The sequence below is a fragment of the Rattus norvegicus genome, chromosome X (genome assembly GCF_021556685.1).
Source record: "Rattus norvegicus strain SHRSP/BbbUtx chromosome X, alternate assembly SHRSP_T2T, whole genome shotgun sequence".
Taxonomy (NCBI): Eukaryota; Metazoa; Chordata; class Mammalia; order Rodentia; family Muridae; genus Rattus; species Rattus norvegicus.
In genome coordinates, this window is record NC_141554.1 from 22,350,820 (window position 1) to 22,367,016 (window position 16,197).

The 16,197-nt window shown below is 42.9% G+C and overlaps 1 protein-coding gene across 3 annotated transcripts in view; it reads right to left on the bottom strand.

The window, feature by feature from the left end:
* The window catches only part of Shroom4 (shroom family member 4), a 211,827-nt gene that overhangs the window by 41,676 nt on the left and 153,954 nt on the right, over positions 1-16,197 (bottom strand). For 2 of the 3 annotated variants that reach the window (XM_087600084.1, NM_001191730.1), the window contains 2 exon segments: positions 6,141-6,275; positions 1,437-3,921 (listed from right to left, as the gene is read on the bottom strand). In XM_087600084.1, coding sequence (XP_087456210.1) covers positions 1,437-3,921; positions 6,141-6,275 — 2,620 coding nt within the window. 3 annotated transcript variants of the gene reach the window in all.

Genomic DNA, 16,197 nt, shown 5'->3' on the forward strand with positions numbered 1-16,197 from the left:
GAGAGAACCTCTTTGAAGCTAGGACTGAAAGGGCATTTCTCAACCTAATAAAGGCGACTACAGAACAACAATTACCGCAAGACGGTAGCCACCGAACATCCCAGAGAAACATTGAAATCGGAGCAACAGCGTTGCTCTCCCCATTCCTTCTGAACACTGTATTGGGGATCCCAGGCAAAGCAGTCAGGCTCCCTTCCCCAGCCAAGCACACACGGAGTCTAAGATGAAGCAACTGTCTATGTGCAAAATCCATGAACTACCACAGAGCTCCTAGAATTCATCAGTGAGTTCAGCAAGGTTATAGGCTAGAAAGCCAATGGACAAAGTTCAACTTTGTACAACTCTGGAGAAGTAACAAAGTGTTTTAATTTAATATGCAGAAAGCAATATTGTTTACCATCGCCTTGAAGCCTATTAGAATATTAGGAATATGATAATTAAAATAAATGTAAGCTGCATAGGTGGGGAATGTTAAATTGTATGCTTCAAGAATACCACAGCGTGCACGTTAAAGGTTATCATTTGCTTATACTCCTTTAGGCAAAAATGTGCTTCCTATGACATGTACAAATATTAATGTCAATTTGCTGGCTGTTATGTAAATCTAATCCATATCAAGCTACTGAATGTGCTTCCACGTCTTGTTCCCTTCATCTTCTGTATGACCACAGACTGGAAAACACTGCACTCTACCTTGTTTCCGACAGAAGAGCCATGTCACACGTTCGTCTATTGATGGGCATCTATGCTGGCTTTACTCCTCAGCTACTCGAAGTACTGTAGCTATTGCTCTAAGGCTGTGTAAGTAGATCTGTGGTAGGACTGAGAGTCCTCTGGCCACTACACATAATTTTATTTAGTCATAAGGAAAAGAATAAGTCATGACATTTGTAGAAAAATGGGTAAAATATAGAAAGTAAATAAAAAATAAATTATTTTTACAAATCAGATTGTGAGGGTGGAAGTGGGAGAAGAGGAGAGAGAGGGCTGTGATTGAGATGTACAGTGAATAAAAATTAAATTATTAAAAAAAATTAAAAAAGAAAAGTGGGTAAAACTAAAAGAAAATACGTTAAGCAAAATAAGCCAGACTCAAGAAGACAATACATGTTTCACCTCAGATATGGATTCTACCTTTTAATTTTATTACTACTAGCTGTTTTATAAGGTGGACATACATTTTCCTTTCAAAATAGTACACCAAATCATAATACATTCATAGTTAGCTCCAGGTCACTCAAATACTAATTTTACCATTCAAACCAATTCCAGTCCTGCTAATTTTAAGGAGCAAAGGTTACTTCTGCCAACCTCTATAGTTGCACATGTATGTTGAAATCTTGGTGGCTAAGTGTACAGAAGAGACTATATCATTGTAAGTAAGTGTAATAATATAATAATAATCAATTTCACTCACCCAAGAACTAAGTCCTCACCTGTATGGCTGCCTTCCTGGATTTCCAAGCATTGCCAGATGCCATACTGCTGTCCTCATGGGCACCATGCTGAGGACTGTGACAGCAACCTGTACACCGGATGCATTGGTGATGGTGACACCTACAGTTGTGGCATTTTGGCAACAAATTTCTCTTTAGCAAGGCAGGGCAAATTTCTCCAGAACAGCAAATGCAAGGATCATGCATTACAGTTCCCTGAGCACTGCAGGGATGAGAACAGGTCCTGTGGTAATCACAATCCCCATGGTGCACTGGCTTACAGTACAGGGAATTATCTACGCCTTTGGGAGCAAAGCAGTCTGGGTAAGTGGGAGCTTCTGACTGAAGTGGTGACAAGGAATGATATGATTGGTCAGCAGCATGGTATGGTTGGTCTGCAGAATGATATGATTGGTCCATAGGATGGCATCGTAATTCCCTATAGCTCACTGACTGGAAGTTTTGATCTATAGGTTTTGGTCTCTGGATAAATGGCTTGTTGTGAGTGGTTAAGCCTGGCAAATGAGATGTAGATAAAGATTTGCTGCTCTCTTCAAAGAACTTTCTTCTGTCTGCAAATGGCATGAGGATGGCTTCATCCCCAGCCTGAGGAGTAGGTATCTTCAATTCTTTGTTGTCATCTGGGTTGGAAGGACCCTCTGTGGAGAGTGCCACCTGTGGCTGTGCGTTATGTTCTGGAGACCATCTCCAGTGACCTCTACAGACCCCGTGGTGAGCATTTGCTTTCTCAGTGTCTAAGGTGGATGAGTCAGATGCCTTCCACCATGTGTTCAGGGCCAAAGAAGACTGGCCAGACCTCTGGCCAGGGCTCATTCTTCCCTCTAAGCCTACCCTAGCTTTAGAGCTCTCTGAGGCTTGGCTGAGGCATTCTGAAGACCTAGCCCTGAGAATCATGCTTTTGTTAAAGAGCTGATCTCCATGGCTAGGGACGTTTTTATATGAAGGCAGAAGGGATGAGTTAGAAGCAGGGAGTGGAGGGCTTTCTGGAGGCTCTTGGGTCTCTTCCACATCTTCCTTAGTGTCACACAATTGTGACAAGGGGCCCTTACTTTTCTGGAGCTGGGCTTTCCTCCTCTGAATTTCATTCCGTAGATTGGTAGCGAACCTCTCACTCTTCCGTCGGTTTTGGATGGAGCGACCTCGGGGGCCTCCACTTCTTCTGCCACCCAATCGGCCACCTTCCTTAGGCTCATTGTCACCTTCTTCAGTTGCTTCAGTGTGACCAACTACTTTATTGGCTGAAAAGAAGTCTCTGGTTTGTTGAACAGGGGAGCAAGTGGCAGAGGGCTGCTGGCCAGTCAAGTCACTGCTTGCTCTGCTTGCTCGGTTTGAGTCTAGGTAAGTTCGTTCTGATGGGTGTCCATCGACCTCTCCAAGTAGGGCATCACTTTGGCTCTGGTTTGCAGAAACCATCAGCTTATCATCTGTGGGCTTGATCTTCCTTTCTTTGCTGGTCTGGTCCTGGGTACCTCCTGTGGGGAGACCTGGACTTTTCTTCCCTTTAGGGTTGTTGTGCAAAGGGGACATGGTCCACTGGTGTCCATCCTGCCCAGTTGGCAACTCCATCCCCTTGTTGCCTCTGGAATCAAGGTGCATCTGCTGCAAGTGGGATGCCAACAGCTGTTCAGGAGCACTATGGCGATGTTCTATGCTTCCTCGGAGGTGCGGGATGGCACCAAAAGACAAAGTGTTAGCCAGATCTGCTGAAGCCTCCTTAAGCAGGCCAAACTCTTTGTTGGAACCTTTGTCATGGGCCTTTGGAGAATCAAGAGCTTTGGAGGAGCCCTCTATCAGTAGATGGTCACAGTCATCCTGGCTGGATTCAGAAGGCTTGCTGAGCTCACAGTTCTGGTGGTCCTCACCTGTCACCTGGTCTTGCCCACTAATGCAGCAGAACTGGTTAGAGCTCCTTGGGGGCAGCATTGTCTCTAAGGCTGGTTTTTCCTTTTGCTGTAAGGAGTCCACAGGTTCAGATGCACGATGCTGCTCTCCATTGAGAAGTTGGGCTCTAGAGGCCTGAAGGCTGTCCCGCCTCACTGGAGGCTCTGGTGGACCCCGCACCATCTTGGCAGGTCCTGAGTGGTGCCCTTCTTCTGAGCAGGATGATGCATGGGAAGTGGAGGTCATGTGGCCCCCACTGGTACTATGGCTACTTCCTGAGGTCTCAGATACATTAGCTTGGTCATCAGTGACTTTAGTCGGCCCTGGGCCTGACATGACACAGTCTGTAGAGGGTGGTTCCTCTGGCTTAAGGGAAAGGGCACAGTCAGAGGCATTTGAGCTGGCTGAGAAGGAGCTGTAGGCTGAGTCACGCTGGCTGGGGTACATGTTCTGCTCAATGGGTAAGAGGTGGCCCTCGTAGGTAGCTTGGCCTGGCTGTTCCAGGCTCTCCATGCTGCCAATAGAGCTGCTTTTCTCAGTGCTACAATGCCGGGAGAGTGGGCACCACTGTACACTCACGTCACTGTAAGACACAAGGTACATGCATTAGTTAGTCAGGCAATCAGACACCTTCCCTACTCTGGCCAGTCTGCCATGGATAAGAACAGGTCAAGCCAGTGACACCCATGCTACAAATAAAAGGACCTAAGGGAAAGAAAGGAAGATAAGTAAGGAGAGTGACACATGGGCACCACAGGACCATGACAGAATGAGAAACAGGATTTCATATAGAGGGAGAATGAGCAAACACCCCAAAGACTTAGTGCCATGGCAATTATGTACTATGTCACCGCTAACAGCAAGTTTGACATTGCTTCTGAGTAGTCCCTGTCAGATCAGTGTATGCTTCTCTGCCAGTGTGTGTGTGTGGGGGGGTGGTTAGTCCAGAACATTAGCATTAGACAGAAAGGAGCCCCCATGAGGCTATTTCGACTTCAGCCAGAGCATTTCATAAACCCATGATTCTCAAACCCGAGTGTCCATCATAATCATATGGAGGGCATGTGATACACAGGCCACGGGGTCCACTTTGGAAAACCTCTGGTGTCAACAAAACAAGCTCCATAGAGGGAAGTGACTTTGAAAAGGCAATTTTTACAAACTCTAACTAGTGTGGTACAGTCAGAATTGGAGTGCAAATGTTTCTTTATTCCAGAAATTCCACATCACTTCATTTAGAGTGCTGGTGGTTAGGACCGGGGGCCTGGAACATGCCAAGGAAAGGCTCTGTTGCTGGCGTACATCCCTAGAACATACTAGATTCCTTGTGAATAGAAAATCTGATTATTCACTGATGCCCTTTACAACCTTCCATTTGAAACCCAAATGAGATTGTTTTCTTCACTGTCTAACCCACAAAGGAAAGTAGACTAACTATTTCAGTAAGTGCACAAAGAAGCTGAACTGAGCTGCAATTGGAACCCAGGTCTCTCAACCCAAAGTTTTAGTTCCCCTCTGATAACAACTTCAAATGGGGAAAAACAGTACCATCTCCGCCAGAGAGTTGCTCTGTGGGTGAAATCAGCCAAGAAAGCAAGAGCCCAGGTGCTCTCAGTTCTTGCTGTTGTTAGTCCTTCTAGTACTAGGAATGATGTAAGAGTGGACTTTGCTCATCCATACATCCCTTTATCTACCAACAGCAAAATCACCCAAGGAAGACCAAGAATAAGACATAATTTTGACTGTTAAGGACCATTTCCCAGACTTCTTGGCCAGACGGAGCCAAGAAGTTCCATTAATGTTCTTTGCCTAGAACCTCAGAGGTTGCAGGTCGCTCTCAAACAGGTCATAGCTCAGAAAGAGAGCCACAGCGTTGACAGCATTCCATGAGACCCATAAGACCAGATCTCTCTGATTCTTGCTCATTGCATGGTCTTAACCACCCTTCTTACTTGGCTCTGAGCTAGGAATATAGTCATTTCTTGTTGGCAAGGGAACCTGCTACTTGCCTCACTTTCTGCTGGAATGCAGACACACATGCACACATGCATGCATGCACATACTCAGACAGAAGCCAAATCTAGAATCCACTTCCATGTATTCTCCTAGAACAAAGCTGCCTGGGCCATGGGTCCCTGGCTGCAAAAACAAAATAAAAATACCAAACTAGAGAAAATTCACTGTTTGAGTTTTAGCTTCCTTAAGCTCCCACAACAAAACCCATTCTTGGAAGGAAAAACTGATTATTGAAAAAAAATGCAGCTCTGAGGAATGAACTTTGGCTGACTCTGCGAATGTGGGGGAAAGAAACCAAACAAGTAGTTTGTCCCTTGGGTAGTTGTTTCAATGAAAATGGACAACACCAAGCTCTTCGCGTTGAGCTAGGCCCTGTGACTTGGTGAGGCCTCTGCTTTGGAGAGTTCTGCTCTATGCTAGAGCCAATGAATAGTGGAGGAAGGTCCTGGTGAGTGACTGTAGATAGAGAACACTGCTTCCCACAGGAATCAGGAAAAGGGTCCGAGACAAAACAACTCGTGAAAACTTTGTGAGAATCAGGACACAGTGGCTATCTTTGTGATTCAAATGAACTACTTTGAAGAAACACTACCCAAGAAGTAAAGATGCATGCTCAAAATCATAGTGTTAGCCTTATAACTAGTTAAGAACTGAGAGACTCTAGATGGCCATGCCATTCTGTTATACCATCAGCTCTAAGGCATCCAGCAGGGAGAAGATCAGAGGAGGGGAGTGGACAGACTATCAGTCCTGGAGCCTACCTTGAGGGGAGAGTCCCAGACTCACCTTGTGTTGCAACCAGAATGCCAGGACAAGCTGAAGGCTTCAGAAGGGAAATGCATGGTGGTGGCCACGTCAGGGCACCCCTCCAATAGCTTGGCCACATGCCATGAGTGCGGCCTACTCACAGGGGTGTTTCTCCTATGGCAAGAAAGAGTCAGGAAGTCAGCACTGAAATCATTTCCCAAGCAACTTCCGTACCTACCCCTTCTTTCCATTCAATGAGCTAGCTTATCTTAGAAGGAACTAGTGCGGACATCTAAGTGTCCCTCCCCGATTCCACTCCTCAAATTTCCTTCACCTCATGGAGGATTCCTGGAGACATAAAATGCCAGCATCTATGGAAATGTTTTGTTCACAAACATATCCAACTATGCACACTAATGTTAAAGATGCAGTACTCAGTCAACAGACGTATGTGGACTACATAGGAGTTACTGCAAGCCGACCTGCACTTGTCTTGGAGGGAAAGATATCAATATGACCAATCTTCCCATCTTTTTTCTGAGCAAAATGAGGCCAAGTGGTTAAGATGCTTGGAGTACAAATTGTTTAAATTTCTTCATTCATTCTAAAAGTATTTATTGCATATTTAGTATATGTCTTTCAAAACATATGCAGTTCTAGAAGTGCAGCTGTGAGTCAAATACAGTCTATATCCTCGACAGCTTCCATATTCATGAAAGAGTCAGCTAATTAAAATAGAGTAGCATAAATGCACTAGACAGCAAAGGTCAACATGGGCACAAATCCACAGAAGTCAGATACTTGAACTTGTGGGCAAAGTCATGGCAAAGAGGCCAAATTCTTATGAGGGATAAAGGGACAAAGGGGTGATAGGTTAGGATGACAGGAGATCAGCTGTTTAGCATTCCAGGGCCGAGTAACTGGGAACAGGTCTGAGGCCAAGGCCTCCAATATAACTAGAGGTTCTGGTGCTAAAACCCACAACAGCAGCAACTCTTACATTGACTTGCTCATACAAGACGCATCCCTGTCAACCAGCGCATTTCAAATGATTAGAGGGCACCCCTAGAAATGGAAACGATAAACCAGGACATGGTAGAACTAGGACATAGAGAGATGACTGATGGGAGGGAGAACAGAAGTAGGAGAAGGAAGTCATATAAATGAGAGGGCAGCGAACGTGGAGAATATAGGGAGAGGAAGAGAGCGCAGAAGGGCCAGGCAGATGCAGGAAACCAGGAGGGATGACAGACCAAGCAAATGTCAGAACCTCTGAAAAAGCCAGCTCACATCACAGCTCAGTCTCATTGCTCTAATCATGTTCCGTGCTTAGCGCTGTTCTTTTCCAACTCGCCTTTACTTCTATTCATTTTCCAGTAGACATTATCCCAGTGACTGGACTGCTCTGCTTTGAATCCCATTTCCCTCACTTGCTAGCTTCTGTTGCTGTCAGTGTCAACTTCTCGGCACTATCATTTCCAGAGCAATAAAATGGAGACATTCCCAATGGTCATTAACTCATGCATCTTTATGGACATGAGGCTGTAAATATTATACAAATTACAGTAAATAAACATGTACTGCTAGTGCCATCTCCTCTGGGGACTCTATCTCCAGCAACCTAGCCCTCATAATTTATCCCACCATAATATGCTATTTTGCATCGCCTATCAGCATTTCATATATAATTAGCTTGGTCCAACTGACTGTACTAAACCAGGAGGAAATGAAAATAAAACTCTAGAGTATTACATGTGCGACTCTACAAGAATCAAACCATCCGAGTTACCTTTTTCTTTAGCAATGTTTCTTAATCTGTCGAGGTTATTATGGGAATTAGAAACAGTTATCCTCATCTGCCTCCATTAGAAGAAGTATTCTTAGAGCATACAGCGAATAGTCTAGTGTTTTACCTAGTGGTCAGTAAATAGCATATAGTATAATACTGACTAGTAGCTCAAGCTTGTGCCTTTAGATGGCTCAAGGGTACCTTCAACCAAGTGTGCTCGAGGAACTTCTATCAATTTTCTGCTCTACTGCTCCCTTGACACACTTAGAACACTTGCTTAGAAAGACCCCTTACTCTCTAGAGTTTCTCCAGTAGTAGAAAATAATCCCCGAGGAGACTGAGGAATATAGTGAGGGCTTTGGAGACACTAGAAAAAATGAAAGACTGGGAGGAAATCTCAGCAGAGAAAACTGGGGCCAGATCCAGTCCCACTTAACCCCAGCATAAGAAAGAGAAGAAACACTCCATAGAGCCCAGTACCTGGCCTATTATCATTTGTGAACTGTCCTAAACTCAGCCCACACTTGTAGCAAATTCCAGTTGTGTAACCTTGGCCAAGGCATTTTTTGCCTTTTAGGGCTATGTCCATTAGGCAAGTACTCTACTACACCACTGGAGTTTCAGTTATATATTCTTATATGTAAAATGGGGATGGTGGCCATCTATTCCTCATGAGTTATGGTCTAGTACAAATGATGCCATCCCGTGTATGGAACTGATCAGCACAGTACATGATACAGACATTCTGTGAATTTACAAAACTAAAACCGGGGAGGGGGGCTCTACTAAGCACTGAAGCTATGTCAGGCACTCAGTACTTCATATGCATTATCTGGTTTAATCCTCACGTCAATGTCATGTGAAAGAACTATTATTAGTCTCATATTATCAATGAAGAAGGAGAGTGGCAGACAGCTTAAATGATTTGCCAGAAACGCATAGCTAGTAGTAACCAGAATTAAAGTTAGAGTTGGCATCGAAACTCAGATCTCAGACTCGCAAGGTGGTTAAGTAGGTGAAGCATTTGCCATACCTGTCTGATAACGTAAGTTGAAGGTAAGTAAAAGTAGAGGCAAAGTGCCAAAGACACAAAGTTGTCTTCTGACTTCCATATGCAAGCCCTGGTGCACAAACACTCACACATGAGTGATAAATTCGGAAAACAAACTCAGATCCTCAAGCTTTCTCTAAAATACCATATGGCCCAAAGGGCTCTGTCTCAGAAAGTTTATGCACATAAGGCTTGATATAACTATTCCTCAAGAGGCAGTGAGAAGGGAAGGTCTCAGTGGCTCTGGACTTAAGACCATTCTCTCTAGTGGAGAAAGGGGAGGAGGAGAGAGAAGCTGTGTAATTGGTGGGGGGGGGGTTGTGAAGGGGTAACCAGAAAGTGGGATACGTTTGAGATGTAGATGAATGGAACGATTAATAATAATAAAAAAATACTAAGCTTAAGTATCAATTATGCAGCCCAACCCCAATAGAGGAAAGACTAGAATCCTTATCCCATCTCCTAAAGCTGGGTTAGGCACTGTCACAGAACAAATTCTATAAGTCACTATCCACTATGTACAACTGCCTGTGCTCATGAAAAAACCAAGACACAGAAAAGTGAGCAGCAGGAGAAAAAAAGTTGGAAACTGTGGCTGTACCTACCATGGAAGTTGCTCACAGAGGAGAGATGGCTTATGAGAGATTGCGTAGCCAGCTAGTTCACATTCTCACCATCAACCACTCCAGTATCTTCTCTTAGCTGGGAACTGGCAACCTTCAACTTTAGACCTCCTGGGGTGTGAGGCCAGCAGCCCAACACCCTAAATATCATCCAAGGAGTTCAGAGAGACTGCAGGGTACAGCCATCAGGCTGCTTGGGTTTGTCTGTAGCCACAGCCCTACGGAATGTGAGCCGGTGTTATAAGGCCTGGATAAGAGTAAAGACGTTGCTCCAGGAACCAGCCAGCGCCCTAGTGGCAAGGAGAAGGAGGAAAGGCAGTTCCAGCAGTAACCCTTCCCCCACCCCATTCCTACCTCCTACCTCCTCTGAGCCCTGGCCCATCCCTCCACAGCTCAGAGACCAATAAGGAAGCTGGGCCCCTGGCTACTGCTCGAACTCAGGAAAGGAGCAAGGAAATGATGTTTGGGAAAGATAAAGCGGGTGTCTAAAAAGAATTTTAAAAATACACGTAAGTGAGAGAGAAAAACAGCCCAGACGCATACACTTAAAAGAATTCCTGTACTTCCTGGACTGAGTTGACCCCACCCAGCCATCTCCGCAGGTCCTCAGGGCCCCAGAAAAGGAGAACTTAACCAGGCTCAGCAGCCTCCAGGTCCAGAAAAGTGACACTATAGCTCATTTTTTGGTAAAGCTGGGGACCACTGACTAAGACACTTTTCAAGGTAAAGGTCCGTCTGAGAGACAAAAGTTTATAAATATTCCAGACTTTCACTTCTAAGATGTAACTGGGCATCTGTTCCTTTCCAAAAAGAGACTTAATTTCACACTAAACACCCCAATTCCAGAAAAGAAGCTTATTAGCAATATGAGAATAATGGTATTTGGGAACTATACTTTCTGTGGGCTTCTATTTATTCTCTGATTCAAGCCTGATATTCATAATAATATCCTACAGACCAATGTGCTAGCTAGAACACACAGCAGTGTAACACAAATTTGTTAAGCCCACAAATTTGTCTCTAAGCCCAGACCTAGGTATCAAGATTTATTTTTTTCTTAGGAATGTCGTTAGGGTTTTCCCGTCATAATTAACTTGATCCCTACGCCAATCTCCTTTGGCCTCTGGCTTCAATTCCGGTAATTTACGGTCCCCATGAGGGCTTATGCAAGCTCCCTCAAGACAAAAAGTATGCTAGGGCCTTTCCTCTCTGGGGAAGTTAGTCCCTTCCTCTTGCTTTCCTCTGCACCTCACATAAGTTTATCAATTTATAAAAGAACTATTGTATGGCTAAGTTTATAGGGAAGGTGGACCTGACTTGGAACCTTGACTTCACTTCAAATGATCTTTCTTGGCCTAGTGGATGACACAGAATTTCAAGTTCCTAGTCTATAAAGTATAATTGGCATGCAATAGACACTTGATAAATAGTACATGTTATTAATATTAAGCTTAACCAAAAAAGACAATGTGCACAATGCTATTAGTAGCAAGAAAATGGGTTTCTTCAATCCATCAGGGATGGATGAGAAAGGTCCAGTTAAGAGAAGGCTCAAAGATAGACCTAGTAATCTCAATCAGCACTTGTCAAACTTCACTGGGTATATGGGTCACCGAGTATCAGACTCTGATTTAGTGGGTTTAGAACGGGGGCAAGGCTACAATATTCTAAAGAGCTGCAGAGTGATCCTGCTTCCACCTCCCGTGATAACCACGTAAGTGGCAATTTACTGGCAAATAATCCCTGTTCCAAAAAATTTACAAGAAAAAAATAGTTTATTCTCCCTTTAATATTCAGGCTGGGATACCTAATTTTTCTTCGTCTTCTAGTTGACAGACATCTTTCCCTGGCCTAGGCAAGTGCTTATCTGATGTCTGTTGAGGTGAGGGACTAGCAGATGGGCACACAGGCAGAGAATCTTTGGGCAGGAGATGGTAAGATAAGAGCTCAAGCAATAGTCTGGCCAGTTTGGAATTTTCTAGAGGTTAAAAACTATGGTGACTGATAAAAGTGCTTAGCAGAGTAGAATAGCAGATAATATGATATACTCTCCTGTGCTTGGAGCAAGGTGCTTCCTTTTAAAGAACTGAGAAAACAAGAACTCAGTAGCAAAGCAGTAGTTACATTGGCAGATCATTCTGAAGTTGTCTCCCAAAAAAGTCCTTCTAAAGACTGTTGTGATGGGTGAGGGGAGGTTAACAGAATAGTTCTAGAAGGAGTTAATCTCCAGCTACCCTGGTCAGGTATATGTGGTACTGATATATTTTTACAGCACCTCCTGTCTTTGTTCTTGGTTCGGCAAACCCCTTCAAAGAGAATAGACAGGAGGTGACAATCCAAAAGGGAACCCTGGCTCTTTCCCACCCAGGGCAAGAAGAAAATGTGACCCCTATTATTTTGGAATTGTAGTCTGGGCTGTAATGCAATGTGGACTCTTTTCCTCTCCTGCAAGTGTTTGGATAAGAAGAAACACAAAAGCATGTCCTTGGTTGGCTCTGTTTACTTTCTGTGGCTCTTTTAGCCACCCCACAAATAGTACATTCCACCTTCTAAACATGGAGAAGCCCAGGCAGGCAGGAAGAGAAGCTTACAGATGGTTGGGGAGGAGCGGGCAGTGGAGTACAGGACAATACATGGCTTGTTTATCTGACAGAGAAGGGGAAAGGCTCAGTCATGGTGGAGGGACACGGAGCTCTGAAGGCCTTTCCCTACAAGATAGCTGGCTGAGGAACATTGCAGCCTGGTGATCCAGACTCCCTTCTGTAACAAAGACCCAATCAAATTGGAAAAAGTCTCTGTCTCTGACTCTGTCTCTGTCTGTCTATCTCTGTGTGATTTAATTTTAGATATTCCTTTTATTCTTTGAAAATATCATATGCATGTTTAATATGTTGTAATCAATGTTCACTTCCCTTCTGCTGCCCTCCAATTCCTTCCCCTACTCTACCTACTATTATTTCCTCTCAAGTTCATGTGCTTTTTTTGATTAAGGCCACTGAATCCACGTGGTTCTACCTGTAGCTACATGTGGGTAGGGCCACCTGCCGGAAAATGGAGTAGCATTTTAGGTGCTACGTCCCTGAAGATGTATTCTCCCAATCAGCCATCATTTGCAAACAGATCTTTACCTAGTGTTAGAATTTCATAACCAAATCACATATTCACACATGGAATTTTCTTTGGTCTGATCTTGCACAGATCTTATGCTCCATGAACTCATGTGTGACTGCCTTGCTATGTCTGGGCAACATTGTTTAGCCATCCTCATGAAGTTGTTTATTCAGGTTCCCCAAGACTGTTTTTAAAATCTCTCATACAATACATCCCCACTGTAGCTTCCCCTACAGACTTTCTTTGTAGGACTATCTTCATTTTATCCGATAGATCTGGGTGTGCTGTATTTCCATTTTTTTATCCAATACTAGGAAAACTTAAACTCTGTTAACTTTTCAATTATCCTTTCATTATCCAGAAGGGTGTTGTTCAATCGCTATGGCAATGCGTATTTTCTATGGTTTCTATTGTTTTATAGCTATTTCACTGTGCTCAAATTAAAGACAAGGAATTGTTTCACCTGTGCTGTATTTGTTGAGAGATGCTCTGTATCAAAATATGCGGTCTATTTTAGCCATGGTTTAAGAGGCCCACTAAGAGAAGGTTGTATTTGACCTTTTGCCTCTACTATTCCACTGTCACATTAAAGTCTTAAAATCATGTAGTACTCCTTTAACTAAAATATTTGGAAGAAAGTAACTACACAAATGGAGTGGGAGAGTTTTTACAAGTTTGAGGGACTAAACCAATGCTGGGAAGTTGATATAGTTAGAATTCCTTGAACATCAGATGAAAGCACTGGCTTTTCATAATCCCATAGGCAAGAGACAGGCTGTCGAAATTCCAAAGCATGAAAGAAATAGAGCAAAGCAGTATTCAGAAACGTTGCTCTCACATCTATTCATAGGAAAATTGATGTAGAGAGCTGCTGCAAGCATGGATAGGCTAGTGTAACCAACAGGATGAATGGCCAAAGAAGAACATTACCAAGTAGTGAGGAAACAGAAAGGGAATCTAGGAGAACTGGCGGACTGAATGGCTGATGAGCAAGAGAGAAGGGGAAGGAGATGGCTATGAAGCATCTGTAGAATGATGACATCACTAATCTAGAAAATGTTAGTCATGCAACAACACAGTACACTATGGACAGGGTCTGCATTTGTGGCCACTGTCCACAGAGGTCAGGCTAGAGTAGTGGATATGACAGTCAAAGCTGATCCTAGCAGAATTGGCCCCCAGCCAGAATAGTTATGAATAATAAAACAAATAAAGTTGGAATGGTGATGTAGGGGTGTGTGTGTGTGTGTGTGTGTGTGTGTGTGTGTGTAGGGGACAGTGAACCCTTACATACTGTTGGTGAGACTATAAGTTGGACCAGCTATTATGTAAATCAGAATGGAGATACCATAATAAAAAATAGAATACCATATTATCCAACAATATCACTTCTGAGTCTATAACTAAAGGACCCTAAGAAAATTGTCACAGACATACTTGCACAGATATACTTGGAATTATTACTATTTCGGACATCTGGATTTGTTCACAGAGTATCATCCTAGCACATTGCCTTTCCTAATACTTTTTCCTGCTTGTTAGTAGATTACTTCACTTTGCTAATTACAAAAAAAAAGTCTATGCGACAGGTTCATTTTATTTGTGAGGGCGGGGCGGGAATTGAACTTAGGGCCTCATACATACAAAGCACAGACCCCATTCCTCATCTCCATCCTCGGACAAGATTTTACTCACAGCAGTAACACTGAGAACTGATAGTTGCTGCAAGATCAGACCGTGACTGTAAGGAATAAGGAGGCCATTTTAAGGGAGGTACAGCAACAGGAAAAAAGAAGACCACTGAGGTCAGCATCAGGGTCGTGCTCTGTAGGCTGAAGAACAGATCATAAAGTCTGCATCAAGTACCATGTGTGAAGCTGTCCAGAAGCTAATCCGTGTATATGGTATTCATTGTCTATAAAGACCTTTCATAAACATGACCCCACTAAACCCCAACAACGACCTACTTTAGGAAGGGAGAAACTTGGGCTTTAAAGACTTAATCATGGAAGACTTGAACATAAGTCTTTTATACAAACTTCTGTGTTTCTCCCATACATTGATTTTAATATGTTTTTCTAAAACGCCAGCTTTAGCATGTCCTGGAAATGCATCAGAAATAAAATTCGGAGGCCCTGCTTCAGAACTTCTGAATCAGAACCCAGGAGGATGGCACTAACCTGTATTTCTATAAGCTCTCAATGTAATTCAGTTACATGCTCAGGCTTGAGAATTTTTACTTGACCATATATTTTGGAACAGATATTCAAATTGCCTTTCAAAGTACTAGTGATGGCCACTGGCTCCTGCTGCTTAGACAGATGTGGAATCTTGCCCTCTAAGTTAGGCTGTGAGTCTCCCTTCTGCTGGCAGTGCTAAACACATAATAGACAACAGCTGTTTGAAAAGTACCTGGCCTCTAGGGGTAGGAATGGACTTCTCTTTGATAAAGAAGGTTTCAGAATTACAAAAACAATTTCTGGGTCACAACTGTTTTTGTCAGAGGGACATATGGGCTGACAAGCAATTTCCATACACAAACCTTCCCTGGGAGGCCTCACCTGGTTGAACAATATCCCGTGTAAACCCCTGGGAATTTTGGAAGTCTGAAATATTTCCAAACTTATGGTTCATTAACTTTCCCATGTCTGTGATTTTTTTCCTTTTTTCAGCTTTATAAAATTCACTTGACACAGAGACATTTTCCAAATGTATAGTATTTATGATGATTTGCATATGCAAACATTTAGTAATGTTTAAATTATGATGATAAATACCACAGGTCAACTTTGTGTGTGTGTGTGTGTGTGTGTGTGTGTGTGTGTGTGTGTGTATGTGCGCGCACGCACGCATATATGTATGTCATGAGAACATTTAAGATCTAACTTTGGCCTTGGTGACGGTACATGTGCCGGCAGGGAATTCTTAAGCTTCAAACTAACTAGAAACACACAGTGAGATCCTCTTTGAAAAAAAGTCTACTTTCTTCTAGGATTCTCAACTAGTAACAAAAATCCAGAGGATCGCACAGATATACTGCTAATATTTTGTATTTGGGGAAATTATTTTAAAATTGTTTTAAATATAACCAAACCATTTTACTCTTCCATCTACACCATGTACACCCCTTGCTCTTTGTTAAATTCTACCTAATTTTTAAGGAGTACTAAATGGTGTTTTACAAAACTGAAATTCAACATCATTGAAGTTATTCTATGAAGTCTGCAATATTGTGCGATATAAGAACATGACAACAACACATGAAACCTATAGACCACATTCCCTTATAAACAGAGACACAAAAATTATCAGTAAAACACTTCAAAAAATGACACCTTAGAAAAAGATAACTGTGCTCAGGTTGGTTGAATTCTAGAGACATAAGGATAATATAACACATAAATAAATGTAATAGCCAAAAAATGGGGAAAGGAATGAAAGGTTTATCTCCGAAGATACAAAAAGCTTTCTAACAATGTCTCTAGTAATAAAGTAATTAATAAGAAAAGCTCTCTAATAATA